The sequence below is a fragment of the Pomacea canaliculata genome, linkage group LG4 (genome assembly GCF_003073045.1).
Source record: "Pomacea canaliculata isolate SZHN2017 linkage group LG4, ASM307304v1, whole genome shotgun sequence".
Lineage (NCBI taxonomy): Eukaryota > Metazoa > Mollusca > Gastropoda > Architaenioglossa > Ampullariidae > Pomacea > Pomacea canaliculata.
In genome coordinates this window covers 21282939-21310628 of record NC_037593.1, presented here as the reverse complement: position 1 = coordinate 21310628, position 27690 = coordinate 21282939, and the positions used below count along the sequence as shown (strand labels likewise).

Genomic DNA, 27690 nt, shown 5'->3' with positions numbered 1-27690 from the left:
GTTCATTTATATATATATAAATATTTGCCGGTGAATAAGCACGTGTACTGCTCTAAAAGTCTGTATTGAGAAGGATATCTAACGCAGGTTCTTCACCACTAATACAAAACACAAATCTTGATATACTGGACATTGTAGTTGACTGGAAATCCGTCAAGGTCGCTCAGCCCACTCCAAAAACGAAAAACATAAAAATGAAGGTAAAGTAGCAGTTCAAATAAAAGTCTATTAGAAATATTGAGAGTGTTAACGACTCACTTTTTGATAATTGTTGGATAGAGCTGGAGAAAGAACGTAACGAGAACTTTAAATATTCAAACAAGAAAGGCACACATGAGACTATTTATTTACATTTAGAAATATTTGAATTCCTTTTAGTATTGAAAGTTCTTGAGACTTGAAGATCGTTGTTTCTTTTAAAAAAAGATTTGGAGTAGAAAAAATAGATACAGCTTTGTATCGTGTTAATGTATGTACTACGAACTTATATCCCAATACACGTTCATGGTATGTACAGTACAGTGTTTTATTAGAGTGATGTCCCCTCGTCTGACAGGCTGAACAGGGTAACTCTCTCTCTCTCTCCATCTCTCTGTGTTTTTCTTTCTTGTCTACAACCTCTTCTTGTTTCATCGTCATGAACTTGTTGATGTACATCTTCCTGCAGTTGTTCTGTAATAGATTGTCTGTTACTTTTTTCCATTTTCCTTATGGAGTGAACAAATGAGATCAAAGCTGTTGCCGACTAACGGTCTCCGTGTCGTGTACCGTCCTTGGCGGTCTGTGATTTGTACCATTCACTTGTATAATTGTCGTGTATCTGGACAGTGCTTTGTAAACACTTGTTTATACGATGTAGTGGCTTTGTTCTGCTTCGATTTCTTTACTTTGATGGCTTAATGAAATGTTTGAACAACAAACGATTAAATTTATCTATCGTGTGACGTCGTTGATTGGGGTTATCTCCCTTTTGCTAACTAACGGAAGATGACTTGTTTCCTACACCGTCGTCTTCCCGCTGATGTGTACCTGGCTTGGTCTTCCTGAATTCGTGCGACGAGGAACTGGTTATCGTAACATTGAGTATTGTTGTGTTACATTTTCTGTTTACACACAGTAGACAGTTATTTACTCTTCCTGTGCAGTACACTGAGCTCGCCTTTTTAATAGCAAACAACGGTATACAAGTGAACTCATTACTGCAAAGTGCTGTGAGTCCTGCTGTTGCTGGAGAAAGACGCTATTCCAATGCAATTATTACTACTACTATTACTACTACTATTAGTACTACTACTACTACTACTACTACTACTACTTTTTGAGTTTGTTGTGTTATTCTGGCCAAAGTCATGAGCCATAAAAAACATCCAGTGAGGTGTAAGATGAGAGAAAAATAGTTTGAATATTGGGTCAGTGAGTGTGAGTCTGTGTCGTTTCCCACAATCCACTTTTTCCCACTATTCAGTATAATTTTCAACATATTCGTGTATATCTAGATATCCACTGAAATAAGAATAGTGGAACACGGCAGCGTGTTTGCTCTCATTGTCCTGTACAAGATCTTGTGAATTGTGTCATCCACAGGCGACAAAGATCTTTCAGTCCACATCCCGAGCTTCCTGATTCAAGTCTGTAAGGAAAGACATGGAGTAAGTAAAAGAAAAGGAGTTTGGAATCATGGGAGAAGCAGTCTGACAAAAACTGAAGGTTCAATGTTCACATTGTGGAGAATCACATATGGTTCAGGAAATGAATTTTTTTTATTAGAGAATATTAAATGTAACAGAAAATGTTGAAATACATGGATCTAGTTATTCTTGGAAAATGATGTCAGTATTAACAATTTGTATATAATCCATGACAGTTGGAGTACCAGCAACAGACAAGACTCGACAAGAATATTTTATTATTGATGACATCCACCCTTAACAGAAGGGTGACATCATCACTATGTTTCCACATTTCTAATGCGTTACATAAAGATATACTGCAGCATGTGTAATATATAGAGAATATAACTATATAATATGCTATTGTCTATTAGGCACCTCTATATGTGTACTAAAATGCTACATACTTAAAAATCAAATAAAAAGCCAGCGAGGGAGAGGAACAAATTATTGCTGCAGGGATCAGCCCATATTACAGTATTATCACTTGTAATTCTTACAACACATACCAACTAGGCATAGCATGTTCATCATCTTCTATATTGTCGTAAAAAATTGTTTCGAATTTCTATTGTCTTTGAGATGTCGAGCAGTGTGACATATTATTGTCCTAATAATGCTGCTTAGTAGCACCGTTAACGTAAACATAGAAGGATGTACATAATAACTGAGAGTAGCAGCAGCAGTCACAGAGAGAGAGAAGTCGGTAAAGAGGAAGAGAGAGCGCTCAGGAGAGGTAGAGAAGCTCTTACGGGTGTGTGTACTAAGACAAGAGTTGTAAGGCGCGTGTCGGCACTAACATCCACACGTACTCCACCTTTAACTGTGACAGTCAGCACGTCTCAATATTTTGTTAGAAAGTTCACGAATTCTTTGCTAAAGATTCTTTGTTTCTTTTTCCTTTATCTACCAATACATCAGCGCTCTGAGAACGACTTGCACACTGCAATAGTATAAGTAATATGAAGTAGTATTTGTTTATACCCGTTAAATCAAATTATGCAGAACTAAACTTGGAAAATGTGTGAAATGAGGATAACATGTGAAAGTGTGGTGTGGAAAGTGACAGTATAAACAACATGGTATTTTTTCCAGACATTATGAACAACCTGACGTCCCACAATTCCATGGACCTTTGACATCCGCCGTCAGTGCTAGTCCTGAACAGGGAAATCGTCCAGGAGGTAGGAATTAGGAATCTGTATATAATCGCCCTAAAAGACAAGAACTAGTCTAAAGCCATAGTGTTTCATTTGACTGTGACTAATCAGGTAGCAGTTAATATTTGTATTATTTGAGTTTACGACTAAAAGTTTTTACCTGCCCCTGTTTGCAACTGTTGTTGCTTGTGTCAACAATTCCTATACAGGACCTGCTACTCAAAAGACATTAATCAAGACCTTCATCAAAGGGTTCAAGTGGTATTACCTGTTCGCTGCATGTATGATCATCGCTCTGTTGGTTGTGGTCATCGTTATCTCTGTATACTACTCCAGTAAGTATTGTACTGTTACTGTTGTTATCTCAATGCGCCATGAAAGTAACGGTGCTAGGTGCAGTTCTTGTCATCCTCACGTTGTCTTCCTCTGAACATGATCTTCACGTGAATGTGATGAAGTGGGTGCCACTGATGTTTCGCTGGTGTATGTAAGGTGGTTGTTTAGTTGTTGATTAGGACGGCGAGGTGGCATGTCTACAGACTTTTATGGGTAATTAAGGTAGACAGACCATGGGTGAGACAGATGTCTTTTACCAATGTGTGGATGTATTTGCCATACATGAAATTGTATTTCACAAACGTTACAAATTAAAGTAACTTGGTTCAATCTTTTAGGAAACAAAAGAACGATAATATAAAAGCGTTCATAAACCGGATTGACACAGTATTGTAGGTAAATAATTGTTTATCTATTCCTAGTTTTATCAGACAAAATATCAACATCATAATTAAATCCCGATACACTATTTGGCTTATTTTTCTCCTACTAAGTACTAAGGTGGCAAAAAGCCTTTTTTACAGACTATGTTTCCATCTAAGTGTCGAAAAGACATCTACAGCAAAGAGTATCATTAGAGTTTCGCTTTCCATGAAGCTAGAGGTAGAAATAGTCTCTACTTGTTGCCCCAATCCCATCTCCACTACATAATCAACATTACCATTGTTATTCTAAATTCAATGGAAGAACACTGGAGATAAGGTAAATTCGCTGTACGTTAGTTGAATATAATGATATAAGAAACTATAAATCGTCTCTAAAGTATGTTCAAGACGCGATTAAAGTAAACACACGTTTAGTGACCCCGTAGTTGATCAGAAATAATTTGGAACACCAGTAGTTATAATGTAAACCTTACGTACTATTCAGTTTTAATTGTTTTTGTTCCTACCTCGTACTCAGGTGGTATAGAGCTCTTTTTGCTGGCTGTATTCACATCTGAGTGTTATTTGTCCTCCTGCACATGAGATGATGGAAAAGATAGTCTAAGGGGATAAACATCTACAGCAAAGCGTGGCGTTAGACTTTTTGTTTTCAATCAAGGTGGAGACAGAAGCCAGTCACTTAGAGTTGCTCCAAACCTAATTCCATGACATAAGCATCAGTACTATTGGCTCTTGACAGTTGTATGAAAAATAAACGTAAATATATGCATTGTTATAATGAGATGCTGCAGCTGTGGACAAAAGCGTTGACATGTATCCATTTCTACTACTTTCTTTGACAGCAAAAAGTGATACAGAAGAAAACAGGAGCTGTCTTCCTTCTTTCCCTCGAGTCAAGCTGAACTACGATGAACGTATGTGGTGGACAACAGCCTTCTTATCGCACGTTTATGAGTCAATAGGTTATAAGACTTGAGATACGTCTGTGTCGTAGCACAACGTGGAGTACCAAACGTTTCTATGTTTACTAATTGATACATACATTAAGCAGATCATTTCGTCTGTCTCACTAAAATGACTTGATGGCTTACTTTTGATGCAATTTTAGTTAGTTGCTCTGACCATAGGCTAGCAGTGTCACCAGCAAAATATAAGTCTTGTAGTGCCGACGTAAGCATCCAGTGGTGTGGGCAGGTGGTGCGCCAGGTGGTGAGAGCGTTAACGTCTGAGCCGAGATCGCTGGTTGAATTCGAGATTATCGCCGTAATCTCCCCCCAGTCCATCCAGCTGACGGGAATAGGTACTTAACTCCATATAGGGTTGGGGAAGGGAGGTAAAGGAAATAAGCACCTCCCTCACATCAGGCAGGACCACCTTATCCCCGACGACCTAAAACATCTTCACTTGTTCTTCAACATTGTTGTCCTCGTTTCTTGTCTTTTGTTGTTTGCTTCATAATGTAATCCATGAATAGAATAAACAGATTGAGAGAAAACACATACTTTTAGGGTTGCTGTTATTGTAAGCCCCATGACATTTAAATTTGGTAGTTATATTTACTTTCCCTTCTTTTGTGGTACTCCTTAATCGCACAGAACTTTCCATGATGACTTAAGGTGTAGGGTTTAAAGTGCATTTGAAAGTCTACAAACATAAGCTACAGAGTATTGTTTTTATCATTTTCATATTCTGCCTAATGGTGGAGATTTTATCAGCGTACGACTTCTTGTCCCTTCCAGATGCTGTAAAGAACACTAGTGAACCTTTTTAAATATGTTCCTTGTCTGTAATAAACAGGGTTATACCTCGCCAACTATTGCAGTGTTACTAGTCAGGTATTTTTTGGAAATTTATACATTCTACCCTTTCTCTATTCTTCTGTACTTTAGTTGCCAGCCTTTGTTTTCTAGAAGATCTTTTGCAGCAGCTTTGGGATTTCTTCCACCTTTGGCTTTAATCTTTCAGCTCAAATGCTAATCCTGTCCTTTGGCTTTGTCATTTTGCTATTGTCTGGATGGCTTGTACTTGTGGACTCTGGCGTGGACTCTTGGTATTAACCGGCTGGTGTCTTAGCTATTTTGTCTGCCTCGGTTGTTTTCACCGACATTTCTACGACATAAGCTGGACAGGTATTGTTAACTGACAATGATGCATAAGACTCAGACTCAAACGTCGTCGATGGTTTACTGCTCCCAACATATATGGTGCCAATCTTACAAGACAGTTTACACAGTGGTAGGTAGTGTTAAACACTTTTATTATCAGTTTATAGGTAGAATGACCTGTGAAGCGTACAAATAGCAGACACGGTGGTGCTGGCAAAGTTGACACACACCAGAAGCACTCTCTCCGTTTTTACTCACTGTCTGTCTCGATCCGTTTTCATTTCTTTCTTTTATCGTTGGAGGATTGCATAAATGGGAGTTGTTGAGGGCCTATAATACCTTCTATCTTGCTTAGTGGTCTGTGGTACCCTAGTCGTTTAACTATCACTTTAATGGCACCGTTTGTTAGATTGTTCCTTGTTTCAGCTTCCATTAGAGTATTTCACTACCTCACTTAATGGTTACTTCACTTCTCAACTCCTAAAAGACAGGTTGAACACATTTGTCTAGTCTTTACACCTCAACCTGTCCGATACGATGATCCTACCAGAAACTACTGCTCCCATAAGCATAACTCTAAGGGGACTCGAGAACGTGGTGGTGTAGGAGATAGATAACAACACTAACGAGAAGGAAACTGATCTATAATAAATTATTTACAAATACGGATTGAAACATTCACGCCGAATTATATTTAGACTTCCGTTTCACCTTGGTCGGTTATGTTTCAATTAAATGTATTTTAATTAAATGTATGTTATCATTATTATTTACAGCTTTTTTTCAATTAACAATTTTTAAGACTTAATGGTCAAATTGATAATTAGACAAACTCCGCTCTTAGAAAAAAATGTACATCAGTTTTTAAACAAAAAATCATATCTTGAATATTTCCAAAGGTAATTATTGAATCCTCAGATGCAGACTTTGCGGCGCTACTTCTGTTTTTCTGGCCATGGTCGTCTGACATGGAGGATACAAAGAGTCCGATGTACAAGGAAACAATCAGTAAAGCTGAATACTGGGTCAGTGAGTGCATGTTGTCTGGGCTGCTTCTTTAGTTCTTGTTTTTGTGTTTTACGTGTGCGTGTGTTTGTGTGTTTATGAGACTTTCTCTCTCTTTGCGTGTGTGTGAGAGAGAGAGAAAGAGAGAGAGACTAAGTGTACGAGCGGGTGGATAAATTAACAGAATAATAAGCAACTACTGGTGTGCACAAAACCTAACGGTTCAATAATTTGAGAAGTCCATAATATGGTCGGTTAGTTTGCGTCGCAATGGTTATGAAACCTATTTCGTTCTGTAATATAAAAACTTTTCGATAAGTGTAAAGTTATGCATATCTTTTAGTTGAAAGGTCGATATTGTGACTAGACTAATGGTCTGTTACTTTTTGTCTTTCTAATTATATGTTTGTCCTATAGGTGACAAAGATCTTTCAGGCGAGTTTGCTTTCCTCTTGTATCACATCTCGTGCGAGGGCAATGATGTAAGTTGAAACTATTCTTAATATAATCGTGGACATTCACCGTCATCTTTACTTTCTTCATTATTAACTTGAGTGACCTTATGCAGGTTAAGACAACGTTTAGCAGCGTAGGTGTCATACTTACTGAAACACTGGCATCGTTCGTTTACAAAAGCGCAAAAAAAATTAGAAAATGCACTATAAACGAGATGTACACTGTTTTTGTTTTTAGGAATCTTGGCGGCAATACTCTGGTTCGCTTTGACCTGCATGTGAGCTGTGACACTGCAACAGAAGTAGAAATAAACAGAGCCTACATCGATGGTCACTCGTTCCTGAAGAGAACACAGGACAGAAGCTGTGTGGTCAGCATCGGTGAAAATCTTATCATTAGGAGGTTTTTTCACACAACCATTACCCCGCTTCCACCATCTGAGACACCTAGTAAGTGTAAATTCAATCTTACTTGCGAGAACTGTTGTTGATGTTGATGTATTTTTCATACATAAGATTGTCCTTGACGAATATCATGAATTACAATCATTTAATGCACACTTTTAGGAAAGAAAATATAAAGTTGTTTATTAGTCTTCTCTAAACTCTGTTTAAGACCAGATTGTGAGTAAAGAATCGTTTAGTGACACTTATTTGGTTAGAAATAATTAAGAACGTCTGTATTGATAATTTCAACTTTACATTCACTTTCGTTTTCATCCTACATCATTATTTGGGTGGTATAGAGATATTTTCGCAGTCTGTATTCCTATCTAAATAGGTACCGACAAACAAAATTACATTTGCGTTAAGTGATTATTTTATGTTTACTTGAAAGTACAAGATACTATAAAAAAAACAAAGCAAAAGCTGAGTCTCTGTTTGTATTAGTTTTGGACATATTGATGTTTAAAGTTCGTGATTTGCGTCAAAGCTGTAACTATTTACTTTGTACCATGTTTAAAACTCTCATTTTTAGCATCGTTAAATCTTAGAAGTTTCTAAAGACTTTGTATGAGAAGTTACCAACACTGAATTTCTATTCAAGTTCCTTCAATGGATTTGCCATTTGTATTATTCATGATGTCACAAACATTGCAGCAGGGAAACTGGGAATCTTAATCTGGCCAAGGTTCAGTTGGCCCAAGACTGGCACAAATGAAACAAAATAAATCTCATTTAACACAAGTATTGGTCACATTATAGTTCAAATGAATATTCACATAAGGACCTGTATATTTTTGTCAATCTGTCCCCTACATTCGCATTACTTGCTCTACACGCCATTGTGACTGCGCGCTCGTACCAACGTTTTGAAATAAGGTCTGTGTCTTTGCCCTGAGACTGTTATGCGATGTACACGGATATTTTGTGTCACCTGTTATTGTGCTTTAGAACTGCTAACTTTCATTAGAAAGTACACAGCTATTGTCGCCAATCTTCGCAGATTTCAATGTCAGTTGCCCCCCTTCTCCGCCTCGAGACAAGATGGACTACAATCGAGGTATGTGGCTGACTGCAGTCTTTATATCACATCCATAAGAGTAGACAGGTTATAAGACGTGAGCTCTTAGCACAACATGGAACATGTAACGGTTGATTGTAACAAATTATCACTTTAGTCTAACATTTTATTGTCATCGTGTAGCCTAAATTGACATTAACGGCATTGAATGTGTTAATCGTTGGCCGGACCTTTTTGTTGAAAAAGGTGAAAGAGTGCGGCGAGCGTGGTTTACATGTAGATGTTTACACGCGCTCGCAGACACATTCAACACACTCTTTTGTAAAACGTTACATTTACCCAATAAATTTATTCCGACATTTTATGTGGTATTTTAAAATATTTAATGGACATTTCAGTTTGTATGTAACTATATGTTTCTTAATTAGATATGAGTCAGAAACCAAGTAAAAATATTCATGACTGGAATGTGAAATACATTATATGAAAATCCTGACAAAGTGTTGACTCAAAATATAAGGACTACAGAAATATTTCACAAAGTTGTTACCTGTTGGCACAAAAAAGTATTGTGGTGGCAACACCGAAAAGTCAAAGAAATTTTAAGGAAAAATATTAATTGCACTCACCTGTACATTAATAGAATGTGCATTCTTCCTAGTGACATATTCATGTCCGTTTTCTAGTGAACTTTGTATTGGAATGTGAGTTCTATCCACACAGCCAAAGACGCCTGGGAATCGTGCTGTTTGATAGAATTTGATGCTGTTAGCTGGTTCGTATTTAACATATCCCAGCAAACATCTTGAAAGCTTGTGGCATAAAACCTCAATGCTAAGCACGTACACTTGTAGCACTGCAGCTAATGCCCGAACGCGGTTCGAATTTGCAAGTTGGTTTCAATAGTAGCTGTGAGTCTGAGAATGTGATATCGGCTATATCTAAATTTGCACAACAGTTCAGCATTGTCGTATTTATAAATAGTAGTAATCATATCGCGAAAAACTTTCTCTCCTCAAAACACACTCTAAAGAAAACAATCATCGCCATCTGTAACCATCTGTTTCACGACTTAACGGACCGTTACGTTGACGACGGTTAGGGGCCATCGGTTAGTGCAGATTTGTGTCCACGAATAGTTTGAGTTCGCGCTACACGACGATTAGTCACGTGACCGGTATCGGTTAAAGCTTAAAGGGATTGTAAAGTCACAATAAAACTGCTTAGAATCGCGTAAAGAGTCGGATCCACTTGAATGTCGTTTTTTCGCGTCTGTTTATATGGGAAAAGTTGAAGGTTTTGTAGCATGTTGTGTTTAAGAAGAGAAAATACACAGAACTCTTTCGTTTACTTAAACGAAGTCTCGTTCTCCGTCACGTGACCTTATGACATATGACCAAGACTGCTGACCAAGTGAAACAGACTGTTTTCTATAATTCTTAAAACTGTGCTTTGAAAAGTTCACTTTAAAACCTAAATAAATTCACGAGACACCACCGATGACGACGTCAAATCTTTGCCATGACCTCACACACTTCCTGTACGTCTCTGAGTGACGTCACAATGACCACAGACACTTCCTGTACGTCTCTGACTGACGTCACACCCAGACTGACGTCACAACCAGACTGACGTCACACCCAGACTCGTCTGCTTGACCATCTCGGGAAGCTATCGCGGTTACTCGGTGGAATGATTCAACTTTTATAAACATCGGCAACTGACATAGTGCTAATAAGTGGTAATTAAGTGAGCAACGAATCCTTTATTTCTCCTGTGTTGCTCTCGTGCTCTGTTATTGTAACTAAATATATTTTTGAACGTTTGACTGTCGCCTGAGCCTTATCACAAGCCTTGAGTATCCCTCTAATTGACGTCCATGAATACAAGCCCTGATGTCTGGCACGCTGCTCCTTCTCTAAATGTTTACAGGGTGGTTGCCGTGCCGTGATGTAGCCTTAGTTGCCGCCTCGGCGTGAAACACCAAACCCACTATACGCTTTGTTTCTTTCTTTCTACGAACACTCTGTTACATGGGGAACAGCTGGACCACCTTTTGTCTGGTCTCTCCATCTTGACCTGATGATTGATGATTGATTGATGATTGATTGATGAGTGGTGATGATTGATTGATGATTGATTGATGATTGATGATGATTGATTGATTGATGTTTGATTGATGTTTGTTTGATGATTGATGATTGTTGATGATAATAATAATAATAGCAACTTATAACGCGCAGCATCACGACCAACATAGATCGCACTCTCTGCTGAGACCAGTAATTATAAATGAAAGATAACAGCCAGTGGACAGTGATGTACGTATAGACACAATGACCAACATAAACCTGAGGTAGAAGAGTCAGCCGTACAGCAATGGATGAAGGTGTGAAGGGATGTAGATACTAGAAACAGTGTAAGATGGAGTCGTTACATGATGGTTAACATCAGAGAGTATTGCCAGCGAGTTAAGAATAATAATTCGGGGATTGTACTTTGTGCACAGACATGTTTTCACAGAGCGTGTGAATGTAGCCTTGTAGTCCGAGTGGTGAATGTGATGAGGAAGAGAGTTCCACTGCTTAGAAGCACAGAGGGAGGACGTCCGTTGCCCGTATGTGACTGTCTGTGGGAGGGAGGACAGAATGAGGGAGTCTGGTGAGGAGCCAAGGTTTGGGGCAGGAATCTGGACAGACAAGATTTCAGTACAGTAGTGGGAGGTGGATATGTATGTATATGTATGTTTATGTACATGTGTATATATCTGTGTGAAGCCAAGCCCTACTTTTGATAGAATGTAAACCGGTTAAAGGCAACATCACCTCTTCTACTTTATGGAAGATAATTATTGAATCCTCAGATGCAGACTTTGAGGCGCTAATTGTATTTTTCTGGCCATGGTCACCTGTCTTCAAAAATACAAACAGTCCGATGTACGAGGAAACAATCAGTAAAGCTGAATACTGGGTTAGTGAGTGCATGTTGTCTGGGCTGCTTCTTTAGTTCTTGTTCTCGTTGTTTTACGTGTGCGTGCGTATGTTTGTGTGTGTATGCTTCTCTCTTTTTCTCTTCGTCTTTATTTCTCTCCCTCTCCCTCTCCCTCTCCCTCTCCCTCTCCCTCTCCTCTCCCTCTCCCTCTCCCTCTCCCTCTCCCTCTCCCTCTCCCTCTCCCTCTGTTTTCGTGTGTGCACGCGAGAGAGAGTGTGGGAGGATTAATTAATATATATATATATATCCGCTTGTGAACTAGACACCTTTTAATAATTTGGAAGAGTACATAAAACTTTTCTTAATGTGGGCGTTAAAGTACTATCAAACATTGAAGTATTGTTTATGTCTTCAGACAGAAGTGAGCATTTTTCGAGAGGTATGAGGTTTATTCACATCTTCGAGTTTTTCAATAGGTGACAAAGATCTTTCAGACAAGTTCACTTTCCTCTTGTATCAGATCCGCTGCGCAAACAATGAGGTAAGTTAAAACATTTCGAATATAATCATGTTAATTTAAATGTGAATTCCCCGTCACCTTCACCTTCACAGTTACAACTACAGACCAAACATCTTTTAAACAAGTTGAGTTAACCTATAGCAGCAACAAAGTCATACAAAGAACACAGACATGCCTTATCTTCAAAAGCAGATGAAACATACAGAAAATGCACCATAAGTGAAATATGTCCACGTGGTTTTGTTTTAGTGATCAAGGCGGCAATATTCTGGTTCACTTCAAGCTGTATGTGAGCTGTGACAGTGCAGCAGAAGTAGAAATAAACAGAGCCTACATCGAGGGTCACTTGCTCCTGCAGAGAACACAGGACAGAAGTTGTGTGGTCAGCATCGGTAAAGATATTCACCTTCGGCAGTTGAGTAATACTATCTCTTCGAAAGACCCAGATTATCCATTTGCAATAAATGGTAAGTGTGAAATAAGTGCTATTTGAGAGAACTGCAGTTTGAAATATGTTGTTGTTTTTCATGATGATGATGAGGAGGAGGAGGAGGAGGAGGAGGGGAGGAGGAGGAGAAGGATGCATTTAATGGAGCTTGTAGAATCCATCTTACAGTGTAACACTCAGTATGTTTATTTTATACTTTTAAAACAGAATTACGTAGCAACCAACAGCTTAATTTTACTGTAACCAAATTGGTTATATAATCATTATCTGTACAACCTAATAACGATACTTTCGGATGAATCCTAATGACAATGCATTATATGGTGAATGGTGGCTTAAGCTTCTGTAACTGTAACATTGAAATTCGGTAAGCTTTAGTTCGGATCCCGGCTATCAAAGTTCTTCTGTTATAGAAATGAAGCTCTTGGGCAGACGCTATCGGGTACGATCCCACAAAGGAGAGTGAAGCTAAAGAGGCTGAGCAAATAGGAATGGGACCTGAGCTTTTGTGCTCTTAATGAACTCAGCGATAAATATATTTCAGATTTTTTTCATCTGTTAAAATTACTTCAGGGCTGTATAAACTCATGTGTTTAAAATTGGTGCTTAGCCTTGTTTTAGTGTGAAACGCTGGTTAACTTTGTAACCTGTTTCAAAGAAAGTTTCTCCTTATTTGTAAAAGTCAATGTCTGTGCACATCCAAATCATAATGAAAGACGAGAACATATTACAAAACTGGTAACCCTGTACAATGTGTTATTACTGTAGACTTCAATACACTATATTTTATAGTTTATTGTACCACATTACTTTTCATTGGTGCATTTGCGTCATATGACATTGATGTGACAGGTGACGATCATGTGTAGAATGAGTACAGTGATGGACTATGGAGATGGAAGATAATGACGGTTTTATGTGTAAATAGTCTGGGAGTGCGTACGGCACTTAGTCCACAGTCTCTTTGTATTCAGCATAAAATATAAAGTAACAATTTTTATAATGTTTCTGCTTGTCATATGTTACAGACACCATCTGTGGTCAGTCTCAGCTGTATCCTGTTCCTAAAATTGTGGGTGGTCGGCCTGTAAAACGTGGACAGTACCCGTGGGTAGTGAAGGTGCAGAGTTCAAGCAGTCAATGTGGAGGCACCATTTGGGACTACAGCCACATCCTAACGGCGGCACATTGCATCGACACGTAATGGTCATTTACTTGAAAATATGTATTTTGTGTAATACGAAAAAACAGATAATTAAACTATTAACTAACATTATTACAATAAAGCTAATTATCGATTGGTTTAAAAAATATAAATTATTTTAAACTTTGTATAGCTTGCTAGTGAAAAGCACATTTTTGTTGTTGTTTTGAGAACAATAAAAAAATATATCGTACAATTAAAAACACTTATTTTCTCCAGTAAAGTCAGCGCTTTCTGCAGGTTGCCGATCAACGACCGCACAGGACGGGTAGACCCAAGAGGACTTGTGGTCATTGCCGGTGACTGGGAGATTACTTCAGTTTATTCCTATCTCCAGCAGAACAGAAGTGTCGCGTCAGCACGAATTCACACACACTACTACGAGAATAGAAGTTATATGGGTGAGTGTTATACTTCTTACAGTTTACATTAAAATATAATTTTATTACTAAAAGTTATTCTACTTTTTATTTATATAGCGCAATTTCATAAATTCGCATTGCACTTCACATTAATAAAATGTGTATCAACCCAAGACAACACACACACACACAATCTACTGTTTTCCAAACGTCACTCACAGTTAAAATGTCTATATGAAATTTATTCACCTGAAATGTATGTGTCAAAGCGTGTTTTTACCCAGTCGGTCACACCTTCTATCTCAAATACCATTTCGTCAAACCTTTATTGCACTTATCCAGACACTTATAAGCTCTGTAGTAATGCACTAGATTTATAAAGTAGTTTGTCAATAAATTAGTGTATGTCTGATGAAACAAATTAAATCCGTTTCACTCACAAAGAAAGAATGAATCAATCAATCAATCATAGGAGATGATTGATGCAAATAATTAAAAAAAGATTTTATAAACGATTTTGTTGTGTGAATGGCGCTAAAAATGCAATAAGTTATACTACAAGCGATAAAACTATCCGCATTACTGTATTTGAAGTCAGTAGTTTGAATAATTTTCAAACCCAACTGTAACTGTCGGAATTCTTAAGCAAACGACATTGCCTTATTGAAACTGGCCGAGCCGTTACATCCCACCCAGCTAGTGATGAAAGTGTGTCACCCTCATGCCAGCACCCAGCTACCAAAGAAGGGCATTGTTGCAGGCTGGGGACTAACGAAAGGTAAGTGACTGAGCTTATTTGATAGTGTTGTACTGTGAGAGGCAGTGGGGGAAAATAGAGGGGAAAGCCAAGTATCGGGAGAGACAGCCAGCTCTATAAAAAAATATAGAATGAAATGTATCTTATTGAAGAGTTATGACAATGACAATCACCAACTTTATTAGTCCCAATGGGCATTTTAAACATAGGAAAGTTACTGTATTAATATCTAGTTAGAAAAATTTTTTACAGAGGGAAAATATGAGTAAATATAAGAAAAAATGAGCAAATGTAAAAGATACAAGCAAGTGAAAAATGTGAGTGTCGTGAACTCCTTAGAATGAGCACGGGAAGATGGTCAGAGGTTGTGTTTGCCTTTCTCGATACCATTTCACGGCGACAATGACCAAGTGACATTATCTTCAAAAACAACTTCACCAAGGGCATCCATTCATTTTCACACCTACAACATCACACGTGCGCACACACACACCACTGACGATTCATTTGTGATGATGAGGTGGACCACAGATGGGAAAACCGATTTCAGGAACCTATTGCAGCTACATACAGGTATGGTATAACGTTGACCTGAACTCAATAACACAAATGTTTCCTGTAGTACATGTTCAGGTATTGACAAAATGCGGGAAGCTTTCATGATTAGTTGGAATCAAATAGCGAGGCTAAATCCCTCTGATACCAATTATCTTAGAACATGTGTTGACAGTAGTGTTCAGACTATTCCTGTGATGTGCAGACTGAGGAACCAGCATACAGAAAACGATAGAAGACTTAAAAAACGATTTTTGGAAACGGTCGATATGTTCTGTGTTTATATTCCGTTATAGATGGCAAAACCGGTGTCTAGGTACCTGAGGGAGTTCACAATTTCAACAGGTTTACAGCTTATCACTGGCAGCAACAAAACCATCTTCGATTCTCCTAAAGTCAATAGTAATATTTGTGTGTTTTTAACCTTTAACTCCGGATCGTTTTCATCGTACCACTGCATAAAATTTGTAAAGGAATTCCATGACTTTTTTATGTTCCTGCAAAAGAGTCAACAATGCAGTGTCATCAGAGAACTTAATGTATGTAGGTGTTGTCCGTATATCTGCTGCTCTCAGTGCACATGATAAATAACAGGGATGATAGACAACATCCTTGTGGGGATCCGGTACCTGTAATAACAATATCATAATAATATCTATTTAAATAAACACTATGCATTCTGCTAGTCAAAGTAGCCACTATTCACACAACCAGTTGTTGTGGAAGACCAAACTCAGAAATCAGTCTCAAAGCTACAAAATATGGTTGCACTGCATTAAATGCAGAACTGAAATCGGCGAAAAGTAGTCTAGCATGCGTCGTGCTTTTTCCAAATGTTTATACAGTGTGTTCATAATAAACATTTGGCACACGTCCACTCGTCTCTCTTTGCAGTGGGTCCAACTTACTATCAACAGATGTTAGGATAAGATTTTTGACAATTTTCTTAAGAGTTTTCTTCCGAGGCAGATTTGTGCTATGGGCCAAAAATCAAAATGTTTACTAAGCTTAGCTTTCTTGTGGAGTGGGACGATAGTGATGGGATGTGTCTTGAGTCGAGAGATAAAGTTGAAAGAGCTGTTGAACCACTAACCCAACTGACAAACACATAATGCAAGACGCCCAAAGATCCCTGGTCCTGACGCCATGTTATCTTAACCTGCTTGAGCAATTCTGTCAAACACACTTGATAAACTGCAATACTCTCTTTTAGCTCTCTTGATCACTGTCTTTTGGCCAAGGCATCAAAGGTAAAAAAACAACAAAACATATTTAGTACATTCTTCAAGCTGCTTGTTACTAATGGTTCGTTAGTCAGAAATATTCTAACAGCTTTCCTAGGTATCGCAGAATCAACACAGAAAGAAATAGAGGAAGAAATAACATCCTTCTGCTCATCCAGACAATCGCATGAATCATAGAAAGCATCCCACACCGTACAATCAAAACAACATCGCAAGCATGCAATACTCTAATCCGTCGAGTGCTTCACCAACCTACCATACGATCACACACAGGAATGTACCCGGGGTCCAGAAACACGCCGGGGTGGTAGGAAGCCCCAACAGATGTCAGAGGCTTTGCCTGCCTCAGGGATGTTGCCGTAACATAAATCAAGTTCGGTGTGTTTGTGGGTTAGTGGTGTAACGTTTTGGGAAGAGTGAGTTACAAATGTATGCGAGCGCATGTAAACATCTACATGTGAACCACGCTCGCCGCACTCTTCCACCTTTTTGAACAAAAAGGTCCGACCAACAGTTACCACATTTAATGTTTTAAGGAACTAAATAGTAATGAAACGTGAACCAAGTAAGAAAAAATGATTTTTATCCTCTTACTGTCCTACACACCCTTATGGTTGTCCGACGGGCAGATGGGATGACTGCTGACCGGCAAGTTAAATCCGAATGAATTCACAAACATCCCAACGAGCGTGTTGATAAAGATGGAAATCACAAAATCCGGAGTCCAAGATAGGTAACGCCGTATCCCTGGTATCGGTGTAGTCGAGATACTCCTATCGAACCAATATCTACACCACTCCTCAACATACAAGGCGATGTCTGGGCTGATGATTAACGTCGAAGATCGTTAACGAACTTGTAATCCTCTTCTGAGGTAATCCAAGGTAGATAATGCCGTTTCTCGCATATCGGTGTAGTCGATATTCTCCTATCGAACCAATATCTACAACACACCACAACATACAAGGCGATGTCTGGGCTCCACCTGTTATGGATGAACGTCGAAGATTAACGTTAAAGACCGTTAACGAAATTGTAATCCTCTTCAGAGATCTTATTCCTCTGACTGCTCGTCTCCGTCTGTCCAGAGAGACGTTTGTTTTCCTAACTTAACTCTCTCTTTTCTTCTAATGACCAATCAGGTCATTAGCAACCCGGTAACTAGGACGACCTCTTAACAATTCTTCTTGAAGACTGTGCCGACCAATCGTAATCACCATATTGAAGAGTCGGCATGGCTTCTGCCTCCATTGACTACAGTCGCCCTAGTTACGTTTCGCCAAGCTCACTTACGTCAAACTTCATAAATGACGTAAAAGAATGAGTCACGTGGGTTCACGTCGGCACCCGCGCGACTGCCCTCCACTGACGTCAAGGACAATTAAAAATATAGAAATCTAACTATATTCGCCTGAATCGCGAATCGTTACAAGTGGTCATGTCACATACTGGTCATACCTGATTAAATCTTTGTCAGATCACAAGTAAATCACCCAGAATACACTTCGGCACATCTGGTGACATAGAATCGAGTCTGTGTCAGTGATTACCCTCCTGGCAGACGTGGTGTTGTCTGTAGGGTGAATATACACTACTGTACAGAACAGTTGTGGAAACTCCCTTTTATATTTTATCCAGTACTCAGACACAGATGTAGCAGGATGAACTTGGTGTCGCGTGACCGCGACGAAGCCAGTCGAACCTCAACTGAGCGCAGACCATACACAGAAATCACAAAGACAAAATTCAAGTAGCAAAACAAAACTAATTTATTAGAAACAAAAACAATACTGAATGGAAACAAAAATCCAACATTCCAAAGTCTCACATGAACAAATATAGATCAGAGTGAACAATCCAACAAACAAAAATAGGTAAATTAAAATAAGACAAAACAGTTGCCCTGTGCACAGGTGAATCTGTCACCGTAAATAAAATACATCACCCGCATGCACTGCGGGGTGACAGTTTAGAAGTCCGTTGAAGGTGTCCACAGACGGCAGCCCGACCTCTGGCCTTGCTTGCCGCTCTAACGACATCCCCCACCCCTCTCTGTCTTCTCGTCCAGATGCGATGGTGTGGGCCGGCCCCTGGCCACGAGAGCTCCTGCTCTAGGTATTCAATCGAAGGCCTTTCCGCACACTGATGCAGCATGGTCGCGGGTTCACGCGGTAAACGAGTACGCGCGACAAGCATCGCGACCCGGCAATCACGAATGCTAACCTAACAAAGTCCAAGTCTTGCATGCAAACATCTGAATATGGCTTTGAACATAAAAGGATTCTTTCACTTGCACTTCCACCGCCACCCAAAGGCCCCTTACAGTCTCGAATGGTGTGGAACCCGAAAGAGTGGACCTCTACTCACCCAAAGCGGCATGTGGCAGATCGGTCGAAGCACACTCACCATTAACTAGAGCATTTGGGGTCCAAGACGTGACGCCCAGAAAACGTTTCATGAAAAAAGGGTAACTTTCTTATATATATTTATACTTAAAGTTAGAGGGGATCAGTGCCATTTATATCTACAATCTGTCGTCAAACGAATGTCGTAACAATTTTTCTACAGAAGAACCAGCAAGATATCCTGCAGTACAGCAAAGTCTGGAAGTGTCTTTACTAAATCAGAGCGACTGTCTGAAACTGCTGCGACTTTATGGCTTTCCAAATCGCGTGCACAAGGGGACAATATGCTCAATTGACGATGACCTAGAAGTAAAAGATTTTTGCATGGTAAGAGAGGTAGTACTCACACTCAATGTCATGTAACACAGTTTTAGTCGTAGCCGTCAGATGATGCAGATCCCTTCGTTGATAAAATAAGCGGGAAGGTTATCTACTTTTTTGTTGTTGTTGGACAGATGGTCATCTAGTTTACTTATACAGTAAAGATACATTTCTGTCTGTTCGCAATGTACTTAGAACTCCTAGTAAATCAGACTCAGCACGGGATAGTGTAACATTCATGTACACAATGTCCATAATTGCAAAGTGAGCGTGAAACAACTATTTTCTGTTATAAACTTTCAGGGGGATTCTGGTGGTCCACTTTTCGCGAATCTGGGAACCAGAGGAGATGAACATTACACACTCTTTGGCATCATCTCACACAATCACAGATGTCGAGGATATTTTTCTGCCTCAACTTCGGTTCCGTATTACCGTGACTGGATCCACGGGACAATACAATTTTTGAAACACTTGTAAACTTTCAACATCAACAGCATTGGCATACACACTCGGTCTACCTGTCCTCCATAAAGATATACGAAAAGATAATGAGCGGCCCATAATAATGTTGAAGATAGATATACAGTGGAACCTCGGTTAACAAACTTAATCCGTTCTGGAAAACTGTTCGTTATCCGAAATGTTCGTTATCCGAAACAATTTTTTCCATAAGAAATAAAGGAAATAGATGTAATTGGTTCCCAGCCCCTGTTGACTCGTTAATATTTGAAAGTTACAGGCTATATATAGGTATTTGTTTTAATGAGAACAGGTAGAATGCAATATAAATGGAGTTAAATAAACATAAAAACATTAACGAAAGCATTTAAACATCACAAAACTTGACGTTTTGACGGCGTGGTTGGAAGCAGGTGTGGGGAGGAAGGGTGGAATTACTGCTTGGATTCCCCTCCATGAGCACAAGTGACATTGTAAAATCGGGGGTGACTTCAATTTTCTGTAGCTTTGAGGTTAAAGGACAAAACCTGTCCAGAATCTGCTCCTTCTGCCTTTTTTGTGAAACTCTTCGGTAATATGACAACACATATCCGACAGACGCATGCCACCTTCATACTTTGAAATCATTTCCTTTTTCAATTCATTTATTGGCCGCTTCCTTGTCATTACCTCACTACTATTAATTGCTCTTAATCTTCTTTGGAGCCATGATTGAGGATTATCTTATTAAAATAAAGCACAAAAATCCCTAAATAAGAAGGATGCGCACAGATAAGGAACGACCGATCGTAACTGTGTCTCGAGCGCGAATGATGACATGCTGGTCGGTCACGTGTGGTTCGCGTGGCTGTTCGTTATCCGAAATTTTGTTCGCTATCCGAGACAAACTTTTAGCGAAATTTTTGTTTGTTATCCGAAATATTCGCTATCCGAGGCGTTCGCTAACCGAGGTTCCACTGTAACGCCTTTCCAAAGATTTGCTCAAAGCGCTTTACACACATCCTACATAAACTACATCATTAACAACCACGCTCCCATGTTGGCATATAACAGACGCTCACTTCTACAACATACACTCACTCACACACAAAGTAAATCACAGACACACGTTATACACCCTCGTGGTCAGGGGAGTGAAGTCGTCATTTGGAAAAGATGTTTCCTAACTTTGGACTTAAAGGTGGTAAAAGAATCAGAGTTACATAAGCTGTCAGGTAATGAGTTAATGTGGCTTTGTGAGAAAGACCTCTGTTCCTAGGTTTTTGTCTTGGTTACGAAACATACAAGAAAGCTTTCTGTAGACCACATGCACGGTCATAAATGCCTTATTAATTAATAATGACGTGTTGTTTGCTTTGTTGTTTTTTTTGCCCACTAAGTACCCACTAAATATCAATATGTACTGCTCTAAATGTAAACGTTTCTATTGACGAGGATATCTATTGCAGGTTCTTCACCACTAATGCAAGACATAAATCTTGATCTACCCCACATTATAGTTGACAGCAAATCCTTAATGTGCAGGATCCCCCACCCCAAAGCAATAATCAATTTAGGCGATTTCTGACAAGTAAACACCTAGCAAGACTTTTTCAACAAAATATCTAACTGAACCTTTCCTGTAAGGCTGACAGCATTGTGACATCGATAAAGGAAAGGAGAGGTCAAGTCCGCCACTTTCTGAAAATATGTGAAAGTAACCAACACACATAGTGTCTGAACTTGTCGAAACTCAACCCTGTGCATATCTATTAGACTCATTTTTATTATTTTTTTTAATTAATATTGTACAGGACTTTTAACCTGTTGTGATATATTGATGTACAACAGAAATTGTCTGGCACTGTATCCGTGTTCTGTACAATTTATATAATTTTTTTTTTTGCCGATTACTAAATATTTTGTTTATACGTTTTTCGTGATTATACTGCTTGTGAATATATTAAAAATACCAATTTATTTCACATTTACTGTGTTGTAGGCGTTGTTGAAATAAAAGCTGATTGAGATATTGAGAGTTTTCGTGAGTTTCTGTTAATGGCTGGAAACTAGTTTCGCAAGAGACGTTACAGAATGTATTTTCTAGAATAAATTAGGAATAGAGTGCTGACCCCTCAGCTGTCCGTCCGACGAACACAGGGACCTCTACTGGTGCACTATCCGAGCTTCCTTGTTGTCCACACGTCACATGACGCAGGACCGGACGACGAAAGCGACGAAACGAAGAAACGAATGGAGGACGAAACGTAAGCCAGTTGCGACTCTCCCCTGCAAAACCTTCATATATCTATGACCTAATACAGTCCTATTCAGTTTTCCATTTCAAAATTCAACCAACATAAAAGGGGGCGCACCCAACGCGCGACCCGGCAACCACATCCTTAAAGCAACAAGGATGGTATAGTGACTATAGTCTATAACAGCCCCTCTCTCAGACTAGCAGATAAAGTTTTTATTATAACACCCAGCAAAGACTCCAACACACATATATGCGCAACCTCTCGTCCGCTAATCAAGGCCTCCGCGTATAAGAAAAAATATTGCAAAACCGCCAAAGAAATCACGCGCACCCAGGTGGATCGTGAAGTGTCTTGCGGTCACCCGCTCACACAAACAGCACCGGAAGTCCACTCACATCTCAACAAAGACCCTAGTGGTCACCCATCGGCTTCTGAACCCAGTTCCCTGCATCAGCCCTGGTGATTTCCACTGACTCCTGGTGGTCACTACTGGCTACTGTGTCCACTTACAGTACCAGCTTTCCAGTCCACCCATAGCTTCTGATGTTCACTACTGGCTACTGTGTCCACTAACAGTACCAGCCTTCCAGTCCACCTCTGACTTGCGTGTTCACTTCTGGCAGCCATGTAAATTCTACCTGCCATTCACTCGATCAACTCTACTCGCCGTGAGCTTGTACTAACCTGAGATGATATAAAGTCACTTACTGTATCTACTTTTGCTGAAAATGTGGTGTGGGCGATAGAGCGGGAGACAAATTAATTCAACATATATATAATATCTAGCTCGAGGACTATCTCGAATGTCTTAAGGATGAATAAAGTTGTATTGTATTGACTCTTTACCTCGTATCTATAGCTATAGGGCTTATAAACATTATATAATTTGTATTTTCCTTATCAATTAGAAGATAATTATACATCTTGAATATAGTTATGCGGAGATTGTGCTGACATTTTATATATCTCTGCTACAACAGATCATTTTGCGCGTAAATCATATTAGCACCCAGTTTCTTTACTTAGCATCAGTTTCTTTACTTTCTTTTCACAGAAGACTTGACCCCTCCCATCACCCTGATGCCACAAGTGGTTGCTGCGAGGTCCTAGCTACAAGCTTGCTCCCTCTTTCCACTGCAGGTTCAGTGTATTGAACCTTTCTCCTGTTGTTATGTTAAGTACTTTTATCAGAGTTGGAACAAAGTTTGTCTTATTTGTTAAATAGCAATGCAACCCCTGATTTACACAGTAACCGCAAATTATCTATTTAATAAATCCGTGTCAAAAGCACATCACAAGGAAAACAATCATAATTTTTCGATTTTAGGATGCATTGAAGATTGTATGGCTAGATGATGTTTCTCTTTACTTGTTTATTTATATGCTTTATTCTAAGGTGTATTTTGTACAATAAAGTAGATGAACATTGGAATATTAATTCATATTTATACAATATGCGTCATTTATGACCTACTAGATACCGACTAGATAGTTCAACACTACTCATGCTTGTCGAAATGTAGCCACTGCCCATCACCCTAAAAGAAAGAAATCGTTCTGCAATCTTCTTACTCCTGTAGGTTGCATTGGATGTCTGCTTCCTATTCCGTTATGGTGGTCCGCCGTCTGTTTGCACAGGTTTGTGAAATGTCATATTGGACATGCGTGACCCGCCGTAACAATTGTGAAGGAAAAAGCTTTCACTTGTACATTGTCATACGTGAACCTCTGTAACAATTGTGAAGAGAACAAAAGATATCACTTGTACAATGTTAATGTACATACAGTGTTTGAATACATAGAGTGATGTCCCCTCGTCTAAGAGGCTGAACAGGTAAGTCTCTCATTCTCTAACTCTCTCTGTTTGTCTACAATCTTTTGTGGTCTTATCGTCATCAACCTGTGGATTGACATCTTTCTCTCTGCTGCATTGTCTGTGACCTCTGTCACTTCCCTTATGGAGTGCACAGATGAGATAGAAGTTTCTGCTGACTAACGGTCTCCATATCGTGTACCGTCCTTCACGCTGTGTGATTTGTACCATTCACTTTTGTAATTGTTGTGCATACAGACAAAGCTTTGTATACAAGTGCTTACACGATGTGACGAGTTCTCTGGTTTTAGTTTCTGTAACAGGATTTTTTTACATGGTGGGGTTGTTAGCCCTACCACAACCTATTTTACCTCTAGGTGAGGTGTCCACCTTAGTCGCCTCTTACGACATGCCTGGCTGGATGGCAGGGCCCCTATTCTTGCAATGCTTGCTAGGCAAGCATACCCCGGGGTCCCACAGGCTTGAAGGTCAGCACACAAAAGACTAACAGTATGAGAGTGAACGCCAGAGTCCAAGACAGCATCAAACTAAATGGAGAAGAGATTGAGGAAGTTGACAGTTTCACCTATCTTGGGTCCAAAATGTCAAACACTGGGGATGCGGAGGTGGAGATTCGAGCCCGACTGGCGAAAGCCAGCCAGGCCTTCGCCTCACTCAGGAGCACATGGAAGGCAAAAAACATCAGCCAGAAGATCAAACTGAGAATCTTCAAGTCAAATGTGATCAGCACCCTCCTTTACGGATCAGAATCTTGCAAGATGACCAAAACCATCAGTAACAAGCTTGACGTCTTCCAAAACAGATGCCTCAGGCGCATACTTAACATCTTTTGGCCAAACACCATCACCAACGAAGAACTCCACCGAAGAAGTGAAACCGAGTCCATCACCACGCAGGTTCAACGAAGGCGTTGGCGATGGATTGGACATGTGCTCCGCCAGCAGACAGCAGACCTTTCCACAGTCGCCCTACGATGGACTCCAGACGGCCGAAGAAAACGAGGCCGCCCAAAGGAAACTTGGAGAAGAACAGTGGAAAGGGAGATGAAGGGAAAGGGCTGGACATGGGGTCACCTAGAGCGGGTTTCAGCCGATCGACATCGGTGGCGGACTCTGGTTGAGGCCTTATGTGCAACCTGATGCACAAAGAGGAATAGATAGATAGATAGATAGCTTACACGATGTAAGGGTTTAGTTCTGCTTCAACGTTTTCACTTTGATGCCTTAAGACAATCGAACAACAAATGATTTAGATCTTATGTCTGGCATCGTTGATTGGAGTAATCTCCCTTTTGTTTACTGGTGGAAGATGATTTTTTCTACACTCTTTTCTTCTTCCTGATCTTCACCTGACTCGATCTTCTTGAATTCTCACGACAAGAAACTATCGCCACTTTGTGTGCTGTTGTTCTACATCTCTTTGTTTATACAGTAGACAGTTGTTTACTCTTCCCGTGTAGTACACTCGGCTCTCCATTTTAATAGCGAGAAACACTAAATGTGAACTTTTATTACCTAAAGAGCTTTGAGTCCTGCTGCTTCTGGAAAAAGGCTCTGTACATGTGTTTATCATCATCATCATCATCATCATCATCATCATCATCATCATCATCATCATCATCATCATCATCATCATCATCATCATCAACTTGGGTGCAAACTTTGTGGATTATGTTTGTGGGTTATGTTGTTTTGTTCTGGCCGTTGTCATAAGCCATAAACAGCTCAACCAATCAGGTGTAAGACTAGACAAGAATTTAGTTTGAAACCTATGTCAGTGAGTTTGTGAGTCAATGTCATTTTCCACAGTCCACGTGTGCTTGAATATTGCTGTTAATCAAACTAATTAATTAATTCATTTATTTTTTCTGTTTCAGAAAAAGACAGATTTTGAAGTCAGTGATCTCAACACATGACGTCTCGTATCCTGTCTCTGTCTCTGTCTCTCTGTCTCTCTGTCTCTCTGTCTCTCTGTCTCTCTGTCTCTGTCTCTCTGTCTCTCTGTCTCTCTCTCTCTCTATCTCTCTTATCTCGTTCTCTTGTCGACTACGACACCTTAATGCATATCTACTAATCTCTGAAATGACGCTGTTGTCAAATCGCATTCTGCGAAACAGTCGGTGGGTGGGGGTTAAAGTGGGAGATCATTGGTGGTTTACGCCGAGCCAACAGCTAAGACATTATCACAGGTAGGCAGCCGGTCCTCTAAGCAGGAGACACATGCAAACAAAAGAACAGTGTGCCCGAGACGAGCTCTGAAGTAAGTACAGCAGCCCACACTGTATTGGTAACCAGGCGGAATCCACCGAATGGTATCTTTTATTTGGAGGTTTATTTTGTTGTCTCGGATATAATTGTTAGGTCGTAAAAATCATTAGAATAAAAATGTTGTGCATCAAAACACACAAACCCTACATCGTCTGCGACTTTTTCGATGATCAAAGAAGTACTCTGCAAAATATGGTCATAATAAGACAAACACAGATATCAACCACAACACCACTACTCGCAACACACAAATACACACGATCCCATACTTTAATTCTGAACCATACTTCTACAATAATATCAGTTTTTTGTAAATACGAGAGTGTATGAAAGTTTGTATCGGTGCATTAGTATAGCGTATTCCTTTCATTGCAGTTATTTGAAAAGTTTATATAAATTAGTGCATTAGTGTACTAATAATTTGCATTTTTCATCATTGAGTATAATTTCAGTATAAAAGTGTCTACATATCCGCTGTTGTTTGAATAAGAGTTTTGGCTTATGAGTCCTGTTGAATTTCTTGTGAATTTTGTGATCCTCAGGCGACAAAGATTTTTCAGCCCAGTTCTCGAGCTTCCGGTTTCCTGTATGTAGAAGACATGGAGTAAGTAAAAGAAAAGTAGCTTAGAATCAACAGAAGCAGTCTTAAAATACTGAAGGTTCAATGTTCACGTTATGCGGAATTACATAAGGTTTACACAGGTAATTAGGTAATTAAAGGATATTGAATGTGACGGAAATATTTAAATAGATGTATGTAGTAATGAGAAAGAAGTGTCAGTGTTAGGAAATTGTATTTAATTTATGAGAGCTGCACTAGCATCATCAGTCAGAGAGAAATAGAGACAGTGGTAAGGAGAGAGCTCTCAGGAGAGGTAGAGAAGCTATTACGGGTGTGTGTACTAAGACAAGAGTTGTAAGGTGCGTGTCGCCATACTCCACATACTCCATACACATACTCCTCCTTAAACTGTAACAGTCAGCACGCCAAGGTTTTCTTCGCAAATATTCTAAATCGTTACAAAAAATTATTTGCTTATTTTTCTTCATCTACAAATGCATGATTGCTCTGAGAATGGCGGTGCACACCGCAATGATATAAGTAATATGAACTATTATTCTTAATATGTTTAAAAGAAATTATACAGAACTGAACTTTTAAAATGTATGAAGTAATGACGATGTGTAAAAGTGCGGAGAGGGAAGTCACAGTCTAAACAATATTTTAATTTTCCAGGCCTTATGAACGACCTGGCGTACCTCACTTTAACGGCCCTTTGACATCCGCCGTCAGTGCGAGTCCTGAACAGGGAAATCCTCCAGGAGGTAGGAACTAGGATTCTGTATATTATCGCCCAGAAAGACAATAACTAGTCTTAAACCATAAGGTTTCGTAATTTTCTTTATAAAAATACCAATTAAATTATTAGTTTACAAGGTTTTCTTTAACACGCATTGTGTTAATACAGCATAAGGCATTTTTTCTGTGACTAATCAAAAATCAGTTGGTATTTGTATTATTTGACTTTGAGATTATTAATTTTAATTGGATCTGTTT

At 39.4% G+C, this 27690-nt stretch overlaps 2 protein-coding genes across 7 annotated transcripts in view; both read left to right on the top strand.

The window, feature by feature from the left end:
* The first annotated feature begins 730 nt into the window (after positions 1 to 730).
* Positions 731 to 23786, top strand: LOC112562674 (transmembrane protease serine 11B-like protein). 2 transcript variants are annotated; one of them, XM_025236065.1, is made up of 17 exons: positions 731 to 1211; positions 1585 to 1649; positions 2766 to 2854; positions 3040 to 3165; positions 4395 to 4466; positions 6576 to 6682; positions 7080 to 7144; positions 7356 to 7567; positions 8565 to 8621; positions 11446 to 11552; positions 11990 to 12054; positions 12283 to 12500; positions 13510 to 13681; positions 13926 to 14086; positions 14694 to 14825; positions 23086 to 23171; positions 23670 to 23786. In XM_025236065.1, exons 2-16 carry the CDS (start codon positions 1645 to 1647, stop codon positions 23139 to 23141), a joined length of 1644 nt encoding a protein of 547 aa, XP_025091850.1. In that variant the 5' UTR covers positions 731 to 1211; positions 1585 to 1644; the 3' UTR covers positions 23142 to 23171; positions 23670 to 23786. The 2 variants fall into 2 exon arrangements, with proteins under 2 accessions (XP_025091850.1, XP_025091849.1); XM_025236064.1 differs by lacking the exons at positions 23086 to 23171; positions 23670 to 23786 and adding exons at positions 19172 to 19335; positions 19633 to 20032 and having other exon boundaries at positions 733 to 1211.
* Positions 23758 to 27690, top strand: part of LOC112562672 (transmembrane protease serine 11F-like) — a 19334-nt gene continuing 15401 nt past the window's right edge. Inside the window, exons 1-4 of one of the 5 annotated variants that reach the window (XM_025236062.1) lie at positions 23758 to 23865; positions 25742 to 26053; positions 26675 to 26736; positions 27370 to 27458. In XM_025236062.1, the coding sequence (XP_025091847.1) occupies positions 26732 to 26736; positions 27370 to 27458 (94 nt within the window). In that variant the 5' untranslated portion in view covers positions 23758 to 23865; positions 25742 to 26053; positions 26675 to 26731. Of the gene's footprint in view, positions 23866 to 25379; positions 26177 to 26674; positions 26737 to 27369; positions 27459 to 27690 lie in introns of those variants that run through there. The other 4 variants (XM_025236061.1, XM_025236063.1, XM_025236059.1 and 1 more) reach the window with 4 other exon arrangements.

Coding starts and splice junctions, on each gene's coding strand:
- LOC112562674 (XM_025236064.1), top strand. Junction 4,467..6,575: donor CAAGCTGAACTACGATGAAC/GTATGTGGTGGA, acceptor TTGAATCCTCAG/ATGCAGACTTTGCGGCGCTA. Junction 12,501..13,509: donor TTATCCATTTGCAATAAATG/GTAAGTGTGAAA, acceptor CATATGTTACAG/ACACCATCTGTGGTCAGTCT.